This window comes from Bubalus bubalis, chromosome 3 (genome assembly GCF_019923935.1).
Source record: "Bubalus bubalis isolate 160015118507 breed Murrah chromosome 3, NDDB_SH_1, whole genome shotgun sequence".
Classification (NCBI taxonomy): Eukaryota; Metazoa; Chordata; class Mammalia; order Artiodactyla; family Bovidae; genus Bubalus; species Bubalus bubalis.
The window spans coordinates 121,930,066-121,955,025 of record NC_059159.1 but is presented as its reverse complement, the minus strand read 5'-3'; the positions used below and the strand labels follow the sequence as shown (position 1 = coordinate 121,955,025).

The window sequence follows — 24,960 nt, the reverse complement described above, 5'->3', positions numbered from 1 at the left end:
TAGGACACAGCCCTTTGATTTCCGTGGCTCGCGGTCTATTGTGTGAGAGGGAACGACACACACAACAAACCGACTGTGCTAACGGCTGTGTGAGCGTCACGGTGTCAGGATGGCCAGTGCTGTGGAGACGTCTGAGAGGGCAGCGCCAGGGAGGAGGTGGGTGTGAGCTGAGCCTTGGAGGATGAGTATAGAGAGAAAGGTGCTCCAGCCTGAGGAAAGCAGGAGAAAAGGGAGGGGACAGGAGCCTGTCAGGTTTGTCCACCAGTGGGGAGTGGTCTGCTGAGGCTGGAGCAGGCCAGCACAAAGGGATGTGTAGCAGGTGAGGGCAGGCACAGGCCAGAGGCTGAGGACAAAGCCCTCTGATGTCCATGCCATTCCCACCTGGTCTTTCTGATGGAGACAAGGGCAGGGAAGAGAAAAGCAGAGTCAGGTGGTATCCCGCCTTTTATCTGCCTGAAAACTCTCCCCACACCTGTATCCTGGGTCACAATTGGAGGTTGCCAGTTCTTTCTGTAGCAACACACCCAATAAACACCAAGTTCTTATAATGAAATCTTAAATTAAGCTGCAGCCTTAATCCAGCCACATGAAGTCATGACCTAGGAGAGATGCTTCCTTTTAACTTCTGCTTTCCTGACCTCAAGTTTTATTTTGTCTTTATGTGCCAGATTCAAAGAAAATCTAGACGTTTCTAAAGCCCAGAGAGAGGGATATGACGAAGGTCACCAAGAGACAAAGGGATGACTGTAAACACTGAGGACTGTACATTTGTGAGGGCAGAAGGCACATCTGCCTCTTCTGTGTTCCCAGCACCCAGCACATAGTAGGTGCTCAATAATAATTTCCTGAATGACTGAATGAATAAGCCATCACACTCGGGCAGTTATTTACCTTTGTGCCAAACTTCAGCAAGAGAATCCCTACCTTAAAATGTTTACACGGATTAGATTTATGGTTAATGACTGACCCAGGTTAATCAACTACCCTTGTTTCATAAGGGAGTTTCATAAACTCCCTTAACAATGATCTTGATTTAGGTTGGAGAGGAGAAAAACAGCACAGGCTCTGGGCAGAAGGGCGTCATGACAGATGTTGGGGGTCTTGTCTGGGAGGCAGGGAGACAGACCCAGCATGTGCCCATGGTTGAAGGTGTAGTCTCTGATCTGCAGCATTGCTAGGAATCTCATCAGACCTTTCCTCTGTGAGTCTCATCTGGACTGCACAGAATCGCCATTTTTCAAAAGGAAACTGAATCTCAAAGCCCAAGTGACTTGGTCAACATCACACATCTGGTTAGTGCAAAACCTGTTATGCAATGCTGGGTTTTGAGTCATGTGTGGACTACCTGTTGAGGGACTGCCATTGGCAGAACTCACTGTATGAGATGCTGGAAGGAACGTGACAGAGTGTGCTCTCAACTGTGGCAGAGGAGACAGGTGTGCAGCACAGGAACAAAGACGATGGCCAAGGGCCGTGGGAGGAAGAAGGGAGAGGTAACTCGGCAGGGCTCAAGAGGGAGAGGAGAAGAGATGAACCGTGCTCTGAAGAGGAGAAGCAGCACCTCCACTGGGTAAGAGACGGAGGACCTGCCTACAGAAGGGAACTTCTTGGGCAAAGCTGTAGCTCTGGGAAAAGACATGGTTTATTCAGAAGAGGGAGAGCCCATCGGCCCCTACGACGATAGATGCCATTGACCAAGAGGAGGGGAGCTGGAGTAGGAAATGGCAACCTGCTCCAGTATTCTTGCCTGGAAAATCCCATGGACAGAGGAGCTTGGTGCACTACAGTCCACAGGGTCACAAGGAGTCAGACATGACTGAATGAGCACACACACGTCGGGAAAGGATCCAGCACTAAGAACAGTAGGACGCTAGTGCTTACAGGAACCTGGCCTCACAGGCAGTGTAGCTCTGAAGGGACTGAGGGAGGGGTGATTTGATCTTCTAACAAATTAAAGTTTCCCGTCAGTTCTTATTTGCCCCTCAGACCAGGGATCACAGGGGCCACAAGACAGCTTTCCATCTAACACTTGACACTTGGCTCCCTCCTGTCACTGGCATTTCCCAAGGGGCTGAGACCAGCTCAGAAAAGACATGGAGACTCTTGGGCAAAGACTGTGGTCTCTTCCCACCCTCCCTTTATAGAGAGGGTCAGTGACCCAGGACACGTCTGCCAGACTAGAACTTGCCCTTCCCTTCTGTGTAATATTATAGTCAATATCATTTATCCTAAAAAGCTATATGGAAGCCAAGAGGAGACTCACTCGGCTTTTAGGACCAGGGTTAAATGTTGTGACCTGTGGCTCTATTGGGATATGTACATTCTAGTATATTCTTTTAAAAATCAATGCACGGTATCTGATCTTACAGAGGGATACCAGAATAAGGCTTGTACATCCTATGCAGTAGAAATGTTCAACCTTTATGCCCAAAGGAATGAGGTGCCCATCACTCATCACCCACCTGCCTTCCCAAGCTCATCCCACTTAATTTGAGAAAGAGGAGCAGCACTTGTTACAATTGTGGCATCTTTTTGTCCACGTAATTTTCTTACTGCTATAGCCCAGCATCTAAACAACACCCCACGCAAGGTAGGCACTCAACAAATCTTCAGTGAGTAAATGAATCTGAAATCCTATGGGCATCATTCAGTCACATGAAGTCATAACCTAGTAAATGTGCTTCCATTTAACAGCCAAGAACACTGTAGATTCAAAAAGAGTATGGGGAACTTGAATCCCATTCTATTGTCTCTACAGAGCCCTCTGGGGGAAAAGAGAGAAGAGCCTAGATGATTAGAATGGACCCCATCTCCTTTAAGTTACACCAGAACCACAGAACTGAGGGGGCTGGCTTGCAGACCTGAAGTCCACTCTCTCATTGTAATGATGGTGAAACAGTTCCAGAGGCAGGGCTGACCCGCCCCAGGTAACACATCCACGTTGCTTGGTCCCAGGCCCACTGGTGCTTTTATCCAACACTTTCATGGTGCAGAGGGGAAAAGAGGGAGAATGAGATGGATGGAGAATGAGACGAATGGGGCAAACCAGACGATCGTGACAGAGTTTGTCCTGCTGGGGCTACATGACCACCACAACCTAGAGATGGTCCTGTTTGTGCTCTGCCTGGGCATCTACTCTGTGAATGTGCTGGGGAATGCCCTCCTCATCGGGCTGAACATGCTGGACCCCCGCCTGCACACCCCCATGTACTTCTTCCTCAGCAACCTCGCCCTCGTGGACATCTCTGGCACATCCTCCTTCGTGCCTCTCATGCTGGTCAACTTCCTGGAAACCCAGAGCACCATCTCCTTCCCTGGCTGTGCCCTGCAGATGTACCTGACCCAGGCACTGGGCTCCACGGAGTGTGTGCTCTTGGCCATGATGGCGTGTGACCGGTACATGGCCATCTGCCAGCCGCTTCGCTACTCAGAGCTCATGAATAGTCAGACGTGCATGTGGATGGCGGCGCTGAGCTGGGGGGCAGGCTTTGCCAACTCCCTTCTCAATTCCAAACTCACCTGGAGCCTCCCCTTCTGTGGCCACAATATCATCAACCACTTTTTCTGTGAGGTCTTGGCAGTGCTGAAACTAGCCTGTGGGGACATCTCTCTCAATGCACTGATATTAATGGTAGCTTCAGCTGTTGTGACATTGCCCCCGCTGCTGCTCATCTTCCTGTCCTACATGTTCATCCTCACTGCCATCCTGAGGGTGCCCTCTGCTGCCGGCCGGCACAAAGCCTTCTCTACCTGCTCTGCCCACCTCACAGTGGTGGTGATTTTCTATGGGACTATCTTCTTCATGTACTTGAAGCCCAAAGCCAAAGAACTCAACTTGGATAAGTTTATTGCATTGTTCTATGGGGTCATGACCCCCTCGCTGAACCCCATCATCTACAGCCTAAGGAACGCAGAAGTGAAAGCTGCCACCATAGCTCTGCTGAGGGGAGATCTCCTCTCCAGGAAAATATCCCGCTTTCCTGTTGTTCTCTAAGTCCATCAGGCTGCTGTGTGTGTGCTGACTTGTTTTCAGCTCAGTTCAGTTACTGAGTCGTGTACGACTCTTTGCGACCCAATGAACTGCAGCACGCCAGGCCTCCCTGTCCATCACCAACTCCCGGAGTTCACTCAAACTCACGTCCATCGAGTCACTGATGCCATCCAGCCATCTGATCCTCTATTGTCCCCTTCTCCTCCTTCGCCCAATCCCTTCCAGCATTAGAGTCTTTTCCAATGAGTCAACTCTTCCCATTAGGTGGCCAAAGTACTGGAGGCTCAGCTTTAGCATCATCCTTTCAAAGAATACCCAGAACTGATCTGCTTTAGAATGGACTGGTTGGATCTCCTTGCAGTCCAAGGGACTCTCAAGAGTCTTCTCCAACACCACAGTTCAAAAGCATCAATTCTTTGGCGCTCAGCTTTCTTCAGTCCAACTCTCATATCCATAAGTGACTACTGGAAAAACCATAGCCTTCACTTGACAGACCTTTTTTGGCAGAGTAATGTCTCTGCTTTTGAATATGCTATCTAGGTTGGTCAAAACTTTCCTTCCAAGGAATAAGCGTCTTTTAATTTCATGGCTGCAATGACCATCTGCAGTGACTTTCGAGCCCCAAAACACAAAGTCTGCCACTGTTTCCATTGTTTCCCCATCTATTTCCCATGAAGTAATGGGACCAGATGCCATGATCTTAGTTTTTTGAATGTTGAATTTTAAACCAACTTTTTCACTCTCCTCTTTCATTTTCATCAAGAGGCTTTGTAGTTCCTCTTCACTTTCTTCCATAAGGGTGGTGTCATCTGCATATCTGAGGTTACTGAGATTTCTCCCGGCAATTTTGATTCCAGATTGTGCTTCCTCCAGCCCAGCGTTTCTCATGATGTACTCTGCATATAAGTCAAAGAAGCAGGGTGACAATATACAGCCTTGACGTACTCCTATTCCTATTTGGAACCAGTCTGTTGTTCCATGTCCAGTTCTAACTGTTGCTTCCTGACCTGCATATAGGTTTCTCAAGAGGCAGGTCAAGTGGTCTGGGATTCCCATCTCTTTCAGAATTTTCCGCAGTTTATTGTGATTCACACAATCAAAGGCTTTGGCATAGTCAATAAAGCAGAAATAGATGGTTTTCTGGAACTCACTTGCTTTTACAATGATCCAGAAGATCTTGCTTTAGTCCTGTCCAAATCATTGGGAATCTATGGACTCTAGTCTGCCAGGCTTCTTTCTCCATGGCATTCTCCAGGCAAGAATACTCCAGCGGATATTCCTGACCCAGGTATCGAACCAGGATCTCTTATGTGTCCTGTATTGGCAGGGGGATTCTTTACCACTAGCACCACCTGGGGAACTAGTTACACTGTGGTGTGACTTTATAACTGCAGAGGCTTAGAAACACAAAAGTTCTTTTTCTTGCTTATGCTGTAGGTCCATCAGGGACTTGATGGGGGATCTAATTCATCTTTTTCATCCTGTGGGCCTCAAGATGACAAAGCATCTGCCATATGGCACACTGATGGTCAAATGACAAAAGAAGAAGAGAAGATGACAGAGCCTGTGGGGATTCTTACAGCTTCCACTCAGAAATGACCTCTTCCTTCCACTCCACTTCATTGCCCAATGTGAGGTACAGGCCAGCATTGACACCAAGGGTTGGGGATGCCCACCTACCCCACATCTGGAAGGAGGGGGAGGACTGAGGAATTCCTGAAGAGCCTGGTGACAATGTCACTACCCTACAGCCAACCCAGGAGCTACTACAGATTTCTAGAGCTTCCATTCTCTGGCCAGCTGTGCCTCACTGGCTGCTTCCAGGTTAATCAACCCAGGAGGCACTGGTTAGCTGGCCTGTGTGACTCTGGACTGGAGTATCCAGCTAGATTTCCACCGGCCCTCCAAGAGCTTCCTTTGCTCTCAGGTTCTGGGTTCAGGTTGAGCATGAGAGAATCTGGAAGAGATGGAAAGAAGAGGCAAGGCCGCGCTGAGGTGGTGGAGCCCTCGCTTGCTGTCAGTGCAGCCCCTCGGGCTCCTGCCAGGCCACCTGCAGCGGCTCTGAGGCCCGAGCGAAGGGAGCTCCAATGCAGAGAGCGCCAGCTCCTCCTGGGGTCACGATGTCACTGAGTCCGAGGCACTGAAGGCCAGACACGGGTTCCAGCGTGTCCTCCTGGGTGCTGGTCTGTCCTCATCTGCCCCTTCATGCCACCCGAGAGCAGCTTCAGACACGACACCAAGTGCAGAGGCTGAGCGTGGCACAGGCTTCTCCAACAGCTCCCACAAATGAAAGCGCTGTTCTCCACAACAGAGCCTTATATCACTCACACTGGTGCTGCCACTTTGGCCAGATCCTGGCTGATTCATCACTCAAGAACATATGTATGCTCCCGATCATCAGAGCAGCTGATTCTTCAAAACTCAAAAACCAGGCTCTCCACACTGTCAGCCCGATATTCAATTCACCTCTCACACAGTCTACCCCTCGCTAGTCTCTATAAGGTGTCGCATCTTGGTTTGTTGCTCATGCTGTTCTCTGGGGAGACCTGGGACTTTCTTTCAAGGAAGCTTTGACACCATCTCTCTGATACAGCCTTTCCTGGCCCTTGAAAGGCGTTCTCTCCTTTGCGTCCCACAGCACTTTGTTGGAACCTTTCCCTTGGTATCTATCCCTGTCTCCTTTGCATCCATGATATTTCACAACAATGTGGGTACTACAAGGGCAGGACTCTGTTGAGTCCTGTCTCCTCAGCTCACACAGAGCTTTCCCGATTGAGGGTTACTAAATTGAACTCTCACTCAGAAGCCGTCACTTGTCACACCTGGGGACTGGATCCTGTGCTGCTCCAGGCAGTCAGGCTCTTAGTCTGAACGTGTGGACAGACACGAGTGGGGAGCAGCAGTATCTCTTGGCCACGCCCTGCCTTCCAGGAAGTCACCAAAACAAGTCAGGAGACAGCAGAGCCACCATTTGTGGAGCCAGGAGACCAGGGTTCCAGACCTGGTTCAGCTGCTCTCCCCGCAAGGTCTTCCTGCTGGCCCTTCCCCTCCAGGAACCACAAAGGCACCTCACACTTAAACTACCCACAGCTGGACTCATCCCTCTGCCCCCAAAGGTCTGTCACCCTCTCAGGGAACAGCACCAGCACTCCCTCATCACCCAGCCAGACACCGGGCAGTCATCAGAGAGGTATATATCTCACACTCACCACCCCACACATCCAATCCATCACCACAGCCCAGAGCGTCCACCTCACAGCAGCTCCTGGTCAGTCCTCTCCTTCCTCTCATGCCCCTATCACCACTTCTCTCTCTCAGATAGTGCAACAGCTATGCCAGACTCCAACATCCATCCTCTGAAATAACTAAAAGAAAAAAAAAGAAAAGAAACCTGTCTGAGAAAAGAAACCAAAAAACCACACCAATCCAATATTACTACTCATCTGCTTAAATCCCTCAAATGTCACCATTGATCATCTCTCCTAGGATAAAAGCCAGATCCCATCTACCTGCCCAACCTCATCACTGGCTGCTTATCTCCACCCCACTCCACCCACACACACATTCCAGACACAGTTCCCTCGTGAATATCAGTCTTTCCTATGCTTCTGTCTCCCCCTTGCTGTTGTCTCTCATGTCCAAACACCTCTGAACCTTTAGGTAACATATACTAGACACTCATCACACGCCAGGCTAGGCACTATGCTAGAGTTCTGAGAGCTTTCCTGGCTGGGGATCAGATGGGGTGATGGAAATCACAGGTGAGGAATGCAATATGGACACTGGGGACCACAGAGACCAGTCCCCCAGCATCGTAGCATTATGACCACGCATTCAATCCTCACTCAATGCCTCCACCCCAGCCCCCTTCCAGAAAGCCCCTTCTGATCCTTCCTTCCTGGGCAGGGTCTCTCTCAGCTCTGTCTCCCTCTTCAGGGCCTTCTGTGCTCTGCTGACTGTGTCCTGAATCCCAGCTATTTAAATTATGGGTATGAATCAAGAGATTTAAAATTTCATACCTTTTGACCTGAAACCTTTACTTCTAGGAGTTTCTTTGAGAAAATTACTAGAGGTGGAAATATTTATGTAAAGCATATATATGGATGTTAGTCACTGAGTTATTTGTGGTAACAAAAATTGGTAACTCTTAAAGGGCAACCATAGCGGAATGTTGAAATAAATCCTGATGGAGCCCAATGATAGACTGTGACACAGCCATTAGAAATCTACTTTTTGAAGAATATTTGATAATTTGAAGTGCTCACGCAGTAATTAATAGAAAAAAGTAGTACATGTAACTTTGTACTCAGTATAATCCTAATTTTAAGGTATTTTTCTTAGGATATATGAATAAGTATGTATCTAGAAAGCTAGTACAAAATATTAGCTGACAATTATTTCCTCTGGGAGATGGCATTACAGATAAATACTGTTTTCTTAATTATTCTTTCCAACATTGTTCAATACTTCTAAAATGAACATGACTTTGAACTTAAAAGACAGTATTATTTTTGAGAAATGGAAGATCACATAGCTCCAGATAGAGCACAGAGGAGAAGGGCCCATGCCCAAGGGCAGGAAGTGAGGAAGCACCCATGGAGCCTGACCCAGCTGTGCGGTCAGGCAGAGAGGTTGGAGCTGAGACCTCTTGGGGACATTGGGCTGATGGCAGAGATGGCTAAGGAAGGAGGAGACTCTGGTTTGGTGCTTGAGCTTCTGGGTTGTTTGGGTGGATATTGCACCACCGTGAGAGACACTCTCAGAGATGGGCAAGATGAGACAAACAGGTTGGAGGAGGTGGGAGGACTGGAGAGAGCTTGTTTGGGGCATCCACAGGGTGGCAAGATGGCCCCAGTCCTGAGCACCTGGAGAATAAGTGGTGGCAATCTTCCAATATTTTATTTTGACCTGTGCTCTTGAAAAAATACTCCAAGAGACAAATCATAGTATAATGGGGAAATTTGCAACTGCAGCTGTGTTGTTTAAGGCTATTCTTTAGTCCCTGAGCTGTGTCAAGTTGTCATTGTTTCTGGTGAAGGAAAGAGAATGGCATGGGAAGGGAAACTGAAAAGCGGACCTGCAGAAACTCACACAACCAGCTAAAACCCTGACTCCACGTCTGTTGCAAGTGTCCAGGCCTCACCCTGTACAGCAATTCACTTTCCTTAACCTTCCCTGGGGGCTCAGTGGTAAAGAACATGCCTGCCAATGCAGAAGACACAGATTCCATCCCTGGATTAGGAAGATCCCCTGGAGAAGGAAGTGGCAACTCAATCCAGTATTTCTGTGGAGGAAATCCCATGGACAGATAGCCTGGTGGGCTACTGTCCATGGGTCTCATAAGAGTCAGACACAACTTAGCAACTAAACTATAACAACAACCTTTCATGAGTGCAGTTTCCCACAGCACTCTTGCGAGAACACACTCTATTTCAAAGTCCAGGACGCCCACCTGAAGGACACAGGGTCACAGCCCCTGAGCCTCAGGTCCAAGAAGCAGGGCTGCAGTGATACCCGGTCTTCAGATTCCCGTCCAGGGTCTCTCCTGTGCCCACCTCACCCAGCCAGGCCCTTCTGGGGCACCACAAGTAACCTAGGGTCTCTGAAGCCCCATCATGCCAAGTCTGCAAACCTGTGTCATTGCAGAGTCTGAACTTTAAATTGGGCAGGGACAGCAAGGTCCCTGAGGGCAGGGAGCAGGAGAGATGTCTACGCTGCAGGGAACTAGGAGGTAGGGCCTTGGGGGCTCTAGGCCTCGATCCTGGCCCACCCCAGCACAGTGTGTCTGCTGGTAATGAACTCAGCGCTCCCTCACTCTGCTCTCCCATGCCTTGGGTCACCACTCCTGTCATCTGCTCAGCCACCTGCTGATACCAAGGTCACTGGGCAACAGGTAGGAGGCAAGGAGAATCCATCTAGCATGTTGACTATTCTCATGAAATCTTTTCTAAACATAGAGAAACCAGAATATCTGCTTGGAGAAGGGAACATAATGATACTATAATATCCACTAGTATTTACTGAACACTCATCCTGTGCCAAGTTCTGTGCTAAGACCTTTCACTGGATCCTCAAAATCATCCCATGAGAAAATGCTACTCTTATTTCTACAGGAAGGAGGCTGAGGCTGAGAAAGCCATGGTAACTGGAAGATCTCAGACTTGGGCTTGGCGGTCTGACTCCAAAGCCCACACTCACCGGCTCTGCCATCACAGTGAGGAGGAGTGACATAGGAATCCACATATGGGCGCTTCTGGGACATTGTAACAGGAGCTTCTTCTTGTGCCCCTCACCTTCCTTTTAAAATCATGTCTGAAGCTTAAAATTAGTATTAAATTGTTCAATCTAGATTTACCAGCCAACGAGCCTGACATATTTACCTGGGTTGAAGTTCCTAGAAAGATGAGGGAATGTTTTGGAGATGGTACAGAGTACCAGAGATCATATATATTGAATGGCTCCAAATCACATAAGGAGAAACTGAACCAAGGTCAAACAGGGAAAAGGGAACAAGGGCAAGAATCAAACCTGGATCCTCACTCCCAGCCAGGGCTCCTTCCATGGCATCACCCTGCCTCTCAGGAGGAGTAAAACTGGGGAGAGAATGAGTGACTCTCAGAGACACTCAATATCCTATCACTCTGTAAACCTGATTATCCAGGAAATGATGGAGTGTAAGACCTGGCAGACAGATGCAAGAGTAGTTTCCTGAGTCTAGTGCAAAACACCATCGTGCCCAAACACCCTGCAGTGTGTCTGGTCGTCCTCTGGGCGTGCAGTAGGCTTACACGGGGCAGTGGGCTGTGGACAGACGGGACGCATCTCGCTTCTGGGTCGGCACAGTGATCTGCTGGTGTGAGATGTTCTGCTGTGTTCTTCCCCAGCTGTGAGAACTGGTGATGCCCCAGAGGGTGGAGCCAGGGTCTCTGAGGATGACAACCTGGAACAGAGCCCCTGAAAACCTGCAATGCTACAAAGGCTGAGAACTAAACCTCCATCCTGGTGAGTCACTAAAATCATGAGGTTGTGTGTTACTCTAGGAAAACTCTGCTCATCTTTTTTTTTCTCCACTGTAAAATCTATTTTTATTTTCAGACCTTAAACTTCTGTATTGGGGTGTAGCCGATAAACAATACTGTGGCAGTTTCAGGTGAACAGGGAAGTGACTCGGCCATAGATACACATGTAGCCATTCACCCCCAACACCTTCCTGTCATCCAGGCTGTCGCATAACATGGAATAGAGTTCCATGTACTGTGCAATATGTCCTTGTTGGTTATCCATTTTGAATATAGGCAAAACTCAGTTTATCTCAACTGATGGACTAAATGAACTAGAGCTGTTCTCTGTGGTCCCTGACTGAGCCCATATTGCCCAAGCTGTCAGTAACCTGGAAGCATGGTATTTCCTAAACACAATATCCCATTTCTTTGGGGTCATAAGCCCATTGCCTCATGGGCTGTTCCTAATTTCTGAATGAATGCGTTCTGATAAGACTCTTAAATTGTAAGGAAACCCACTGCTCTCCTCGTTCAGCTATTCAGAGAGAAGTTCTTCCATGCAGGAGATGGCACCCCCATGGCTGTGACCCTGGGACTTCCACTTGGGCATCCTAGGCCCTGAAATGGAGTGTATCCTGGCAATCATGCTGTGCGAACCTGCACTCATGAAAGGTTGTTGTTTTAGTCCTCCCAGCAATCACATCCTGCGTGTGCATGTGGGGAAAAGGAAAGGAGGGTGATCTGAAGGTAAGAAATCTGGGATCAGGATTTTATCAGAAGGAAAGCACAAGATTTCAAACAGCAGCTCCTGTGTGGGGCGCTGGAGAAGTTGGGGGTTAACTGGACTCAGCCCTTTGATTTCCGTGGCTCGCGGTCTATTGTGTGAGAGGGAACGACACACACACAAAACCAAATGTGCTAACGGCTGTGTGAGCATCACGGTGTCAGGACGGCCAGTGCTGTGGAGACGTCTGAGAGGGCAGCGCCAGGGAGGAGGTGGGTGTGAGCTGAGCCTTGGAAGATGGGTGGGGGAGAAAGGGTGCTCCAGCCAGGGGAAAGCAGGAGAAAAGGGAGGGGACAGGAGCCTGTGGGGTTTGTCCACCAGTGGGGAGTGGTCTGCTGAGGCTGGAGCAGGCCAGCACAAAGGGATGTATAGGAGCTGAGGGCAGGCACAGGCCAGAGGCTGAGGACAAAGCCCTCTGATGTCCATGCCATTCCCACCTGGTCTCTCTGATGGAGACAAGGGCAGGGAAGAGAAAAGCAGAGTCAGGTGGTATCCCACCTTTTATCTGCCTGAAAACTCTCCCCACACCTGTATCCAGGGTCAAATTGGAGGTTGCCAGTTCTTTCTGTCAGAGAAGGCAATGGCAACTCACTCCAGTACTCTTGCCTGGAAAATCCCATGGACCGGGGAGCCTGGTGAGCTGCAGTCCATGGGGTCGCAGAGTCAGACACAACTGAGAGACTTCCCTTTCACTTTTCACTTTCATGTATTGGAGAAGGAAATGGCAACCCACTCCAGTGTTCTTGCCTGGAGAATCCCAGGGACGGAGGAGCCTGGTGGGCTGTCGTCTATGGGTTCACACAGAGTCGGACACGACTGAAGTGACTTAGCAGCAGCAGTTCTTTCTGTCGGAGAAGGCAATGGCGACCCACTCCAGTACTCTTGCCTGGAAAATCCCATGGACAGGGGAGCCTGGTGGGCTGCAGTCCAAGGGGTCGCGAAGAGTCGGACATGAGTGAGCGACTTCACTTTCACTTTTCACTTTCATGCACTGGAGAAGGAAATGGCAACCTACTCCAGTGTTGTTGCCTGGAGAATCCCAAGGCTGGCGGAGCCTGGTAGGCTGCCGTCTCTGGGGTCCCACAGAGTTGGACATGACTGAAGCGACTTAGCAGCAGCAGCAGCAGTTCTTTCTGTAGCAACACACCCAATAAACACCAAGTTCTTATAATGAAATCTTAAATTAAGCTGCAGCCTTAATCCAGCCACATGAAGTCATGACCTAGGAGAGATGCTTCCTTTTAACTTCTGCTTTCCTGACCTCAAGTTTTATTTTGTCTTTATATGCCAGATTCAAAGAAAATCTAGAAGTTTCTAAAGCCCAGAGAGAGGGATATGACCAAGGTCACCAACAGACAAGGGGATGCCTGTAAACACTGAGGACTGTATATTTGTGAGGGCAGAAGACACATCTGCCTCTTCTGTGTTCCCAGCACCCAGCACATAGTAGGTGCTCAATAATAATTTCCTGAATGACTGAATGAATAAGCCATCACACTCGGGCAGTTATTTACCTTTGTGCCAAACTTCAGGAAGAGAATCCCTACCTTAAAATGTTTACACGGATTAGATTTATGGTTAATGACTGACCCAGGTTAATCAACTACCCTTGTTTCATAAGGGAGTTTCATAAACTCCCTTAACAATGATCTTGATTTAGGTTGGAGAGGAAAAAACAGCACAGGCTCTGGGCAGAAGGGCGTCATGACAGATGTTGGGGGTCTTGTCTGGGAGGCAGGGAGACAGACCCAGCATGTGCCCATGGTTGAAGGTGTAGTCTCTGATCTGCAGCATTGCTAGGAATCTCATCAGACCTTTCCTCTGTGAGTCTCATCTGGACTGCACAGAATCGCCATTTTTCAAAAGGAAACTGAGTCTCAAAGCCCAAGTGACTTTGTCAACATCACACATCTGGTTAGTGCTGAACCTGTTATGCAATGCTGAGTTTTTGAATCATGTGTGGACTATGTGTTGAGGGACTGCCCTTGGCAGCACTCACTATATGAGATGCTGGAAGGAACATGACTGAGTCTGCTCTCAAGTGGGGCAGAGGAGACAGGTGTGTAGCACAGGAACAAAGACGATGGCCAAGGGCCATGGGAGGAAGAAGGGAGAGGTAACTCGGCAGGGCTCAAGAGGGAGAGGAGAAGAGATGAAGCGTGCTCTGAAGAGGAGAAGCAGCACCTCCACTGGGTAAGAGACGGAGGACCTGCCTACAGAAGGGAACTTCTTGGGCAAAGCTGTAGCTCTGGGAAAAGACATGGTTTATTCAGAAGAGGGAGAGCCCACCGTCCCCTATGATGATAGATGCCATTGACCAAGAGGAGGGGACCTGGAGTAGGAAATGGCAACCTGCTCCAGTATTCTTGCCTGGAAAATCCCGTAGACAGAGGAACTTGGTGCACTACAGTCCACGGGGTCACAAGGAGTCGGACCCGACTGAATGACTGAGCATACACACGACGGGAAAAGATCCAGCACTAAGAACAGTAGGACTCTAGTGCTTACAGGAACCTGGCCTCACAGGCAGAGTAGCTCTGAAGGGACTGAGGGAGGGATGATTTGATCTTCTGACAAGTTAAAGTTTCCCATCAGCTCCTATTTGTCCCTCAGACCAGGGATCACAGGGGCCACAAGACAGCTTTCCATCTAACACTTGACACTTGGCTCCCTCCTGTCACTGGCATTTCCCAAGGGGCTGAGACCAGCTCAGAAGACACATGGAGACTCCTGGGCAAAGACTGTGGTCTCTTCCCACCCTCCCTTTATAGAGAGGGTCAGTGACCCAGGACACCTCTGCCAGACTAGAACCTGCCCTTCCCTTCTGTGTAATATTATTGTCAATATCATTTATCCTAAAAAGCTATATGGAAGCCTAGCAGAGACTCACTCGGCTTTTAGGACCAGGGTTAAATGTTGTGACCTGTGGCTCTATTGGGATATGTACATTCTAGTATATTCTTTTAAAAATCAATGCATGGTGTCTGATCTTAAGGAGGGATACCAGAATAAGGCTTGTACATCCTATGCAGTAGAAATGTTCAACCTTTATGCCCAAAGGAATGAGGTGACCATCACTCATCACCCACCTGTGTTCCCAAGTTCATCCCACTTAATTTGAGAAAGAGGAGCAGCACTTGTTACAATTGTGGCATCTTTTTGTCCACGTATTTTTCTTACTGCTATAGCCCAGCATCTAAACAACACCCAACGCAAGGTAGGCACTCAACAAATCTTCAGTGAGTGAATGAATCTGAAATCCTATGGGCATCATTCAGTCACATGAAGTCATAACCCATAAATGTGCTTCCTCTTAACACCCAAAAACACTGTAGATTCAAAAAGAGTATGGGGAACTTGAATCCCATTCTATTGTCTCCACAGAGCCCTCCTGGGGAAAAGAGAGAAGAGCCTAGGTGATTAGAATGGACCGCATCTCCTGTAAGTTACACCAGAACCACAGAACTGAGGGGGCTGGCTTGCAGACCTGAAGTCCACTCTCTCCTTGTAATGATGGGAAACTGAGTTCCAGAGGCAGGGCTGACCCACCCCAGGTCACACATCCACGTTGCTTGGCTCCCAGGCCTACTGGTGCTTAATCCAACACCTTCATGGTGCAGATGGGAAAAGAGGGAGAATGAGATGGATGGAGAATGAGACGAATGGGGCAAACCAGACGGTCATGACAGAGTTTGTCCTGCTGGGGCTACACGACCACCACAACCTAGAGATGGTCCTGTTTGTGCTCTGCCTGGGCATCTACTCTGTGAATGTGCTGGGGAATGCCCTCCTCATCGGGCTGAACATGCTGGACCCCCACCTGCACACCCCCATGTACTTCTTCCTCAGCAACCTCGCCCTCATGGACATCTCTGGCACATCCTCCTTCGTGCCTCTCATGCTGGTCAACTTCCTGGGAGCCCAAAGCACCATCTCCTTCCCTGGCTGTGCCCTGCAGATGTACCTGACCCTGGTGCTGGGCTCCACGGAGTGTGTGCTCCTGGCCATGATGGCGTGTGACCGGTACATGGCCATCTGCCAGCCGCTTCGCTACTCAGAGCTCATGTGTTGGCACACGAGCATGTGGATGGCGACGCTGAGCTGGGGGGCAGGCTTTGCCAACTGCCTTCTCCATTCCAATCTCACCTGGAGCCTCCCCTTCTGTGGCCACAATATCATCAACCACTTCTTCTGTGAGATCTTGGCAGTGCTGAAACTAGCCTGTGGGGACATCTCTCTCAATGCACTGCTATTAATGGTGGCTTCAGCGGTCTTGACGCTGGCCCCGCTGCTGCTCATCTTCCTGTCCTACGTGTTCATCCTCACTGCCATCCTGAAGGTGCCCTCTGCTGCCGGCCGGCACAAAGCCTTCTCTACCTGCTCTGCCCACCTCACAGTGGTGGTGATTTTCTATGGAACTCTCTCCTTCATGTACTTCAAGCCCAAAGCCAAGGAACTCAACTTGGATAAGCTTATTGCATTGTTCTATGGGGTCGTGACCCCCTCGCTGAATCCCATCATCTACAGCCTAAGGAATGCAGAAGTGAAAGCTGCCACCATAGCTCTGTTGAGGGGAGATCTCCTCTCCAGGAAAATGTCCGGCTTTCCTGTTTTTCTCTAAGACCATCAGGCAGGTGTGTGTGCTGAGTTGCTTTCAGTTCAGTTCAGTCACTCAGTCATGTCCGACTCTTTGCGACCCAATGAATTGCAGCACACCAGGCCTCCCTGTCCAACACCAACTCCTGGAGTTCACTCAAACTCACATCCATCGAGTCAGTGATGCCATGCAGCCATCTGATCCTCTGTCGTCCCCTTCTCCTTCTGCCCCCAATCCCTCCTAGCATCAGAGTCTTTTCCAATGGGTCAACTCTTCGCATGAGGTGGCCAAAGTACTCTAGTTTCAGCTTTAGCATCCTTCCTTCCAAAGAACACCCAGGACTGATCTCCTTTAGAATGGACTGTTCGGATCTCCCTGCAGTCCAAGGGACTCTCAAGAGTCTCCTCCAAACCACAGTTCAAAAGCATTAATTCTTTGGTGCTCAACTTTCTTCACAGTCCAACTCTCACATCCATACATGACTACTGGAAAACCATAGCCTTCTCTAGATGAACCTTTGTTGGCATAGTAATGTCCCTGCTTTTGAATAGGCTATCTAGGTTGGATATAACTTTCCTTCCAAGGAGTAAGCGTCTTTTAATTTCATGGCTGTAATGACCATCTGCAGTGACTTTCGAGCCCCCCAAAAAAAAAGTCTGCCACAATTTCCACTGTTTCCCCATCTATTTCCCATGAAGTGATGGGACAAATGCCATGATCTTTGTTTTCTGAATGTTGAGCTTTAAGCCAACTCTTTCACTCTCATCTTTCACTTTCATCAAGAGGCTTTTTAGTTCCTCTTCACTTTCTGCCATAAGGGTGGTGTCATCTGCATATCTGAGGTTATTGAGATTTCTCCCAGCAAATTTGATTCCAGATTGTGCTTCCTCCAGCCCAGCGTTTCTCATGACGTACTCTGTATATATAAGTTAAAGGAGCAGGGTGACAATATACAGCCTTGACGTACTCCTATTCCTATTTGGAACCAGTCTGTTGTTCCATGTCCAGTTCTAACTGTTGCTTCCTGACCTGCATATAGGTTTCTCAAGAGGCAGGTCAAGTGGTCTGGGATTCCCATCTCTTTCAGAATTTTCCACAGTTTATTGTGATTCACACAGTCAAAGGCTTTGGCATAGTCAATGAAGCAGAAATAGATGGCTTTCTGGAAACTTGATTTTTCAATGATCCAGAAGATCTTGCTTTAGTTCTGTCCAAATCTTTGGGAACCTATGGACTAGTCTGCCAGGCTTCTTTCTCCATGGCATTCTCCAGGCAAGAATACTCCAGCGGATATTTCTGACCCAGGTATCGAACCAGGATCTCTTATGTGTCCTGTATTGCAGGGGGATTCTTTACCACTAGCACCACCTGGGGAACTAGTTACACTGTGGTGTGAGTTCATAACTGCAGAGGCTTAAAAACACAACGGTCCTTTTTCTTGCTTTTGCTGCAGCTCCATCAGAGTTTAGATGGGGGATCGACTTCATCTTTTTCATCCTGTGGGCCTCAAGATGACAAAGCATCTGCCATATGGCACACTGCTGGTCAAATGGCAAAAGAAGAAGAGAAGATGACAGAGCCTCTGTGGATTCTTGCAGCTTCCACTCAGAAATGACCTCTTCCTTCCACTCCACTTCATTGCCCAATGTGAGGTACAGGCCAGCGCTGACACCAAGGGTTGGGGTTGCCCACCTACCCCACATCTGGAAGGAGGGGGAGGGCTGAGGAATTCCTGAAGAGCCTGGTGACAATGTCATTATCCTACAGCCAACCCAGGAGCTACTAGAGGTTTCTAGAGCTTCCATTCTCTGGCCAGCTGTGCCTCACTGGCTGCTTCCAGGTTAATCAACCCAGGAGGCACTGGTTAGCTGGCCTGTGTGACTCTGGACTGGAGTATCCAGCTAGATTTCCACCGGCCCTCCAAGAGCTTCCTTTGCTCTCAGGTTCTGGGTTCAGGTTGAGCACGAGAGAATCTGGAAGAGATGGAAAGAAGAGGCAAGGCCGCGCTGAGGTGGTGGAGCCCTCGCTTGCTGTCAGTGCAGCCCCTCGGGCTCCTGCCAGGCCACCTGCAGCTGCTCTGAGGCCCGAGCGAAGGGAGCTCCAATGCAGAGAGTGCCAGCTCCTCCTGGGGTCACGATGTCACTGAGTCCGAGGCAGTGAAGGCCAGACACGGGTTCCAGCATGTTCTCCTGGGTGCTGGTCTGTCCTCATCTGCCCCTTTATGCCACCCAAGAGCAGCTTCAGACGCAACACCAAGTGCAGAGGCCGAGCGTGGCACAGGCTTCTCCAACAGCTCCCACAAATGAAAGCGCTGTTCTCCACAACAAAGCCTTACATCACTCACACTGGTCCTGCCTCTTTGGCCAGATCCTGTCTGATTTGCCACTCAAGAACATATGTATGCTCCCCATCATCAGAGCAGGAAGACCACATTCTTCAGCTGATTCTTCAAAACTCAAAAACCAGGCTCTCCACCCTTTCAGCCCGATATTCCTTCACCTCTCACACAGTCGACCCCTCACTAGTGTCTATAAGGTGTCGCATTTTGGTTTGTTGCTCATGCTGTTCTCTGGGGAGACCTGGGACTCTTTTCAAGGCAGCTTAGACACCATCTCTCTGAAACAGCATTTCCTGGCCCTTGAAAGGCGTTCTCTCCTTTGCGTCCCACAGCACTTTGTTGGAACCTTTCCCTTGGTATCTATCCCTGTCTCCTTTGCATCCATGATATTTCACAACAATGTGAGTACTACGAGGGCAGGACTCTGTTGGGTCCTGTCTCCTCAGCTCACACAGAGCTTTCCCGATAGAGGGTTACTGAACTGAACTGTCACTCAGAAGCCGTCACTTGTCACACCTGGGGACTGGATCCTGTGCTGCTCCAGGCAGTCAGGGGCTTAGTCTAAACATGTGGATGGACACGAGTGGGGAGCAGCTGTATCTCATGGCCACGGCCCTGCCTTCCAGGAAGTCACCGAAACAAGTCAGGAGATAGCAAAGAACCACCATTTGTGGAGCCAGGAGACCAGGGTTCCAGACCTGGTTCAGCTGCTCTCCCTGTCAAGGTCTTCCTGCTGGCCCTTCCCCTCCAGGAACCACAAAGGCACCTCACACTTAAACTACCCACAGCTGGACTCATCCCTCTGTCCCCAAAGGTCTGTCACCCTCTCAGGGAACAGCACCAGCACTCCCTCATCACCCAGCCAGACACCGGGCAGTCATCAGAGGTGTATATATCTCACACTCACCACCCCACACATCCAATCCATCACCACAGCCCAGAGCCTCCACCTCACAGCAGCTCCTGGTCAGTCCTCTCCTTCCTCTCATGCCCCTATCACCACCTCTCTCTCTCAGATAGTGCAACAGCTATGCCAGACTCCAACATCCATCCTCTGAAATAACTAAAAGAAAAAAAGAGAAAAAAACCTGTCTGAGAAAAGAAACCAAAAAACCACACCAATCCAATATTACTACTCATCTGCTTAAATCCCTCAAATGTCACCATTGATCATCTCTCCTAGGATAAAAGCCAGATCCCATCTACCTGCCCAACCTCATCACTGGCTGCTTATCTCCACCCCACTCCACCCACACACACATTCCAGACACAGTTCCCTCGTGAATATCAGTCTTTCCTATGCTTCTGTCTCCCCCTTGCTGTTGTCTCTCATGTCCAAACACCTCTGAACCTTTAGGTAACATATACTAGACACTCATCACACGCCAGGCTAGGCACTATGCTAGAGTTCTGAGAGCTTTCCCGGCTGGGGATCAGATGGGGTGATGGAAATCACAGGTGAGGAATGCAATATGGACACTGGGGACCACAGAGACCAGTCCCCCAGCATCGTAGCATTATGACCACGCATTCAATCCTCACTCAATGCCTCCACCCCAGCCCCCTTCCAGAAAGCCCCTTCTGATCCTTCCTTCCTGGGCGGGGTCTTTCTCAGCTCTGTCTCCCTCTTCAGGGCCTTCTGTGCTCTGCTGACTGTGTCCTGAATCCCAGCTATTTAAATTATGGGTATGAATCAAGAGATTTTAAATTTCATACCTTTTGACCTGACACCTTTACTTCTAGGAGTTACTTTGAGAAAATTACTAGAGGTGCAAAGATTTATGTAAAGCATATACATGGATGTTAATCACAGAGTTATTTGTGGTAACAAAAATTGGTAAGTCTTAAAGGGCAACCATAGCGGAATGTTGAAATAAATCCTGATGGAGCCCAATGGTAGACTGTGAAAGAGACATAGAAATCTTACTTTCTGAAGCCTATTTGATAATTTGAAATGGTCACACTGTAATTAATAGAAAAAACTAGTACATGTAACTTTGTACTCAGTATAATCCTAATTTTAAGGTATTTTTCTTAGGATATATGAATAAGTATATATATAGAAAATCCTAGAAAACTGGGACAAAATATTAGCTGACAATTATTTCCTCTGGGAGATGGCATTACAGATAAATACTGTTTTCTTAATTATTCTTTCCAACATTGTTCAATACTTCTAAAATGAACATGACTTTGAACTTAAAAGACAGTATTATTTTTGAGAAATGGAAGATCACATAGCTCCAAATAGAGCACAGAGGAGGTGGGCCCATGCCCAAGGGCAGGAAGTGAGGAAGCACCCATGGAGCCTGACCCAGATGGACCGTCAGCAGAGAGGGTGGAGATGAGACCTCTTGGGGACATTGGGCTGATGGCAGAGATGACTGAGGAAGGAGGAGACTCTGGTTTGATGCTTGAGCTTCTGGGTTGTTTGGGTGGATATCGCACCACCGTGAGAGACACTCTCAGAGATGGGCAAGATGAGACAAGCAGGTTAGAGGAGGTGGGAGGACTGGAGAGAGCTTGTTGCGGCATCCACAGGGTGGCAAGACAGCCCCAGTCCTGAGCACCTGGAGAATAAGTGGTGACAATCTTCCAATATTTTATTTTGACCTGTGCTCTTGAAAAATATTCCAAGAGACAAATCATAGTATAACGGGAAAATCTGCAACTGCTGCTGTGTTGTTTAAGGCTATTCTTTAGTCCCTGAGCTGTGTCAAGTTGTCATTGTTTCTTGTGAAGGAAAGAGAATGGCGTGGGAAGGGAAACAGAAAAGCGGACCTGCAGAAACTCACACAACCAGCTAAACCCCTGACTCCACATCTGTCACAAGTGTCCAGGCCTCACCCCGTATAGCAATTCACTTTCCTTAACCTTCCCTGGGGGCTCAGTGGTAAAGAACCCACCTGCAAATAAAGGAGACACAGATTCAATCCCTGGATTGGGAAGATCCCCTGGAGAAGGAAGTGGCAACTCAATCCAGTATTTCTGTGGAGGAAATCCCATGGACAGAGTAGCCTGGTGGGCTAGTCCATGGGTCCTATAAGACTCAGACACAACGTAGCAACTAAACTATAACAACAACCTTTCATGAGTACAGGTTCCCACAGCACTCTTGCGAGGACACACTCCATTTCATAGTCCAGGACCCCCACCTGAAGGACACAGGGTCACAGCCCCTGAATCTCAGGTCCAAGGAGCAGGGCTGCAGTGAGACCCGGTCTTCAGATTCCCATCCAGGGTCTCTCCTGTGCCCACCTCACCCAGCCAGGCCCTTCTGGGGCATCACAGGAAACCTTGGGTCTCTGAAGCCACATTGTGCCAAGTCTGCAAACCTGTGTCATTGTAGAGTCTGAACTTTAAATTGGGCAGGGACTGCGAGGTCCCTGAGGGCAGGGAGCAGGAGAGATGTCTACGTGGCAGGGGACCAGGAGACTGGGCCTCGGGGGTTCGGGGCCGCTATCCTGGCCCACCCCAGCACAGTGTGTCTGCTGGTAATGAACTCAGCACTCCCTCACTCTGCTCTCCCATGCCTTGGGTCACCACACCTGTCATCTGCTCAGCCACCTGCTGATACCAAGGTCACTGGGCCAACAGGTAGGAGTCAAGGAGAATCCATCTAGCATGTTGACTATTCTCATAAAATCTTTTCTAAACATAGAGAAACCAGAATATCTGCTTGGAGAAGGCAACATAATGATACTATAATATCTACTGCTGCTGCTGCTGCTGCTAAGTCACTTCAGTTGTGTCCGACTCTGTGTGACCCCAGAGATGGCAGCCCAACAGGCTCCCGCGTCTCTGGGATTACTGAACACTCACCCTGTGCCAAGTTCTTTGCTAAGACCTTTCACTGGATCCTCAAAATCATACCATGAGAAAATGCTACTCTTATTTCTACAGGTAAGGAGGCTGAGGCTGTGAACACCATTAGCACATGGCAGAACTCAGACTTGGGCTTGGCGGTCTGACTCCAAAGCCCACACTCACCGGCTCTGCCATCACAGTGAGGAGGAGTGACATAGGAATCCACATATGGGCACTTCTGGGACATTGTAACAGGAGCTGCTTCTTCTGTGCCCCTCACCTTCCTTTTAAAATCATGTCTGAAGCTTAAAATTAGTATTAAATTGTTCAATATAGATTTCCCAGCCAACAAACCTGACATGATATTTACCTGGGTTGAAGTTCCTAGAAAGATGAGGGAATGTTTTGGAGATGGTACACAGTACCAGAGATCATATATGTAGAATGGCTGCATTTCACATAAAGAGAAACTCAACCAACTCAACCAAGGTCAAACAGGAAAAAGGGAACAAGGGCAAGAATCAAACCTGGATCCTCACTCCCAGGCCAGGGCTCCTTCCATGGCATCACTCTGCCTCTCAGGAGGAGTAAAACTGGGGAGAGAATCAGTGACTCTCAGAGACACTCAATATCCTATCACTCTGTAAACCTGATTATCCAGGAAATGATGGAGTGTAAGACCTGGCAGACAGATGCAAGAGTAGTTTCCTGAGTCTGGTGCAAAACACCATCGTGCCCAAACGCCCTGCAGTGTGTCTGGTTGTCCTCTGGGCGTGCGGTAGGATTACATGGAAAAGTGGGCTGTGGACAGACGGGACGCATCTCGCTTCTGGGTCGGCGCAGTGATCTGCTGGTGTGAGATGTTCTGCTGTGTTCTTCCCCAGCTGTGAGAACTGGTGATGCCCCAGAGGGTGGAGCCAGGGTCTCTGAGGATGACAACCTGGAACAGAGCCCCCTGAAAACCTGCAATGCTACAAAGGCTGAGAACTAAACCTCCATCCTGGTAAGTCACTAAAATCATGAGGTTGTGTGTTACTCTAGGAAAACTCTGCTCATCTTTTTTTTTCTCCACTGTAAAATCTATTTTTATTTTCAGACCTTAAACTTCTGTATTGGGGTGTAGCCGATAAACAATACTGTGGCAGTTTCAGGTGAACAGGGAAGTGACTCGGCCATAGATACACATGTAGCCATTCACCCCCAACCCCTTCCTGTCATCCAGGCTGTCGCATAACATCGAACAGAATTCCATGTACTGTGCAATATGTCCTTGTTGGTCATCCGTTTTGAATATAGGCAAAACTCAGTTTATCTCAACTGATGGACTAAATGAACTAGAGCTGCTCTCTGTGGTCCCAGACTGAGCCCATGTTGCCCAAGCTGTCAGTAACCTGGAAGCATGGTATTTCCTAAACACAGTATCTCATTTCTTTGGGGTCATAAGCCCATTGCCTCATGGGCTGTTCCTAATTTCTGAATGAATGTGTTCTGATAAGACTTACATTGCAAGGAAACCCACTGCTCTCCTCATTCAGCACTTCAGAGAGAAGTTCTAGCATGCAGCAGATGGCACCCCCATGGTTGTGACCCTGTGACCTCCACATGGACATCCTGGGCTCTGAAATGGGGTGTATCCTGGCAATCGTGCTGTGGGAACCTGCACTAATGAAAGGTTGTTTTAGTCCTCCCAGCAATCACATCCTGCGTGTGCATGTGGGGAAAAGGAAAGGAGGGTGATCTGAAGGTAAGAAATCTGGGATCAGGATTTTATCAGAAGGAAAGCTCAGGGTCTCAAACGGCAGCTCCTGTGTCAGGCACTGGATAGGTTGGGGGTAAATAGGACACAGCCCTTTGATTTCCGTGGCTCGCGGTCTATTGTGTGAGAGGGAACGACACACACAACAAACCAAATGTGCTAATGGCTGTGTGAGCATCACGGTGTCAGGATGGCCAGTGCTGTGGAGACGTCTGAGAGGGCAGCGCCAGGGAGGAGGTGGGTGTGAGTTGAGCCTTGGAGGATGAGTATAGAGACAAAGGTGCTCCAGCCCGAGGAAAGCAGGAGAAAAGGGAGGGGACAGGAGCCTGTGCGGTTTGTCCACCAGCGGGGAGTGGTCTGCTGAGGCTGGAGCAGGCCAGCACAAAGGGATGTGTAGCAGGTGAGGGCAGGCACAGGCCAGAGGCTGACAAAGCCCTCTGATGTCCATGCCATTCCCACCTGGTCTCTCTGATGGAGACAAGGGCGGGGAAGAGAAAAGCAGAGTCAGGTGGTATCCCACCTTTTATCTGCCTGAAAACTCTCCCCACACCTGTATCCAGGGTCAAATTGGAGGTTGCCAGTTCTTTCTGTCAGAGAAGACAATGGCAACTCACTCCAGTACTCTTGCCTGGAAAATCCCATGGACTGGGGAGCCTGGTGAGCTGCAGTCCATGGGGTCAGGGAGT

At 49.1% G+C, this 24,960-nt stretch overlaps 2 protein-coding genes and 1 long non-coding RNA gene across 3 annotated transcripts; all 3 read left to right on the top strand.

The window, feature by feature from the left end:
• On the top strand, positions 1-24,960 carry LOC123332862. The gene is made up of 4 exons (XR_006640867.1): positions 1-1,570; positions 15,161-15,217; positions 17,827-22,614; positions 23,403-24,960. It is a non-coding gene; the product is annotated as an uncharacterized LOC123332862 (long non-coding RNA).
• Positions 1,564-4,096, top strand: LOC102401973 (olfactory receptor 2S2-like). The gene has a single exon (XM_044938405.2). It carries the CDS (start codon positions 3,011-3,013, stop codon positions 3,992-3,994), a length of 984 nt encoding a protein of 327 aa, XP_044794340.2. The 5' UTR covers positions 1,564-3,010; the 3' UTR covers positions 3,995-4,096.
• On the top strand, positions 15,414-16,397 carry LOC102402938 (olfactory receptor 13C9-like). The gene has a single exon (XM_025279147.3). It carries the CDS (start codon positions 15,414-15,416, stop codon positions 16,395-16,397), a length of 984 nt encoding a protein of 327 aa, XP_025134932.3.

What these genes read in the sequence shown, in the direction of transcription:
- LOC102402938 (XM_025279147.3), top strand. Translation starts at nt 15,414, where the DNA reads ATGAGATGGATGGAGAATGAGACGAATGGGGCAAACCAGACGGTCATG.
- LOC102401973 (XM_044938405.2), top strand. Translation starts at nt 3,011, where the DNA reads ATGAGATGGATGGAGAATGAGACGAATGGGGCAAACCAGACGATCGTG.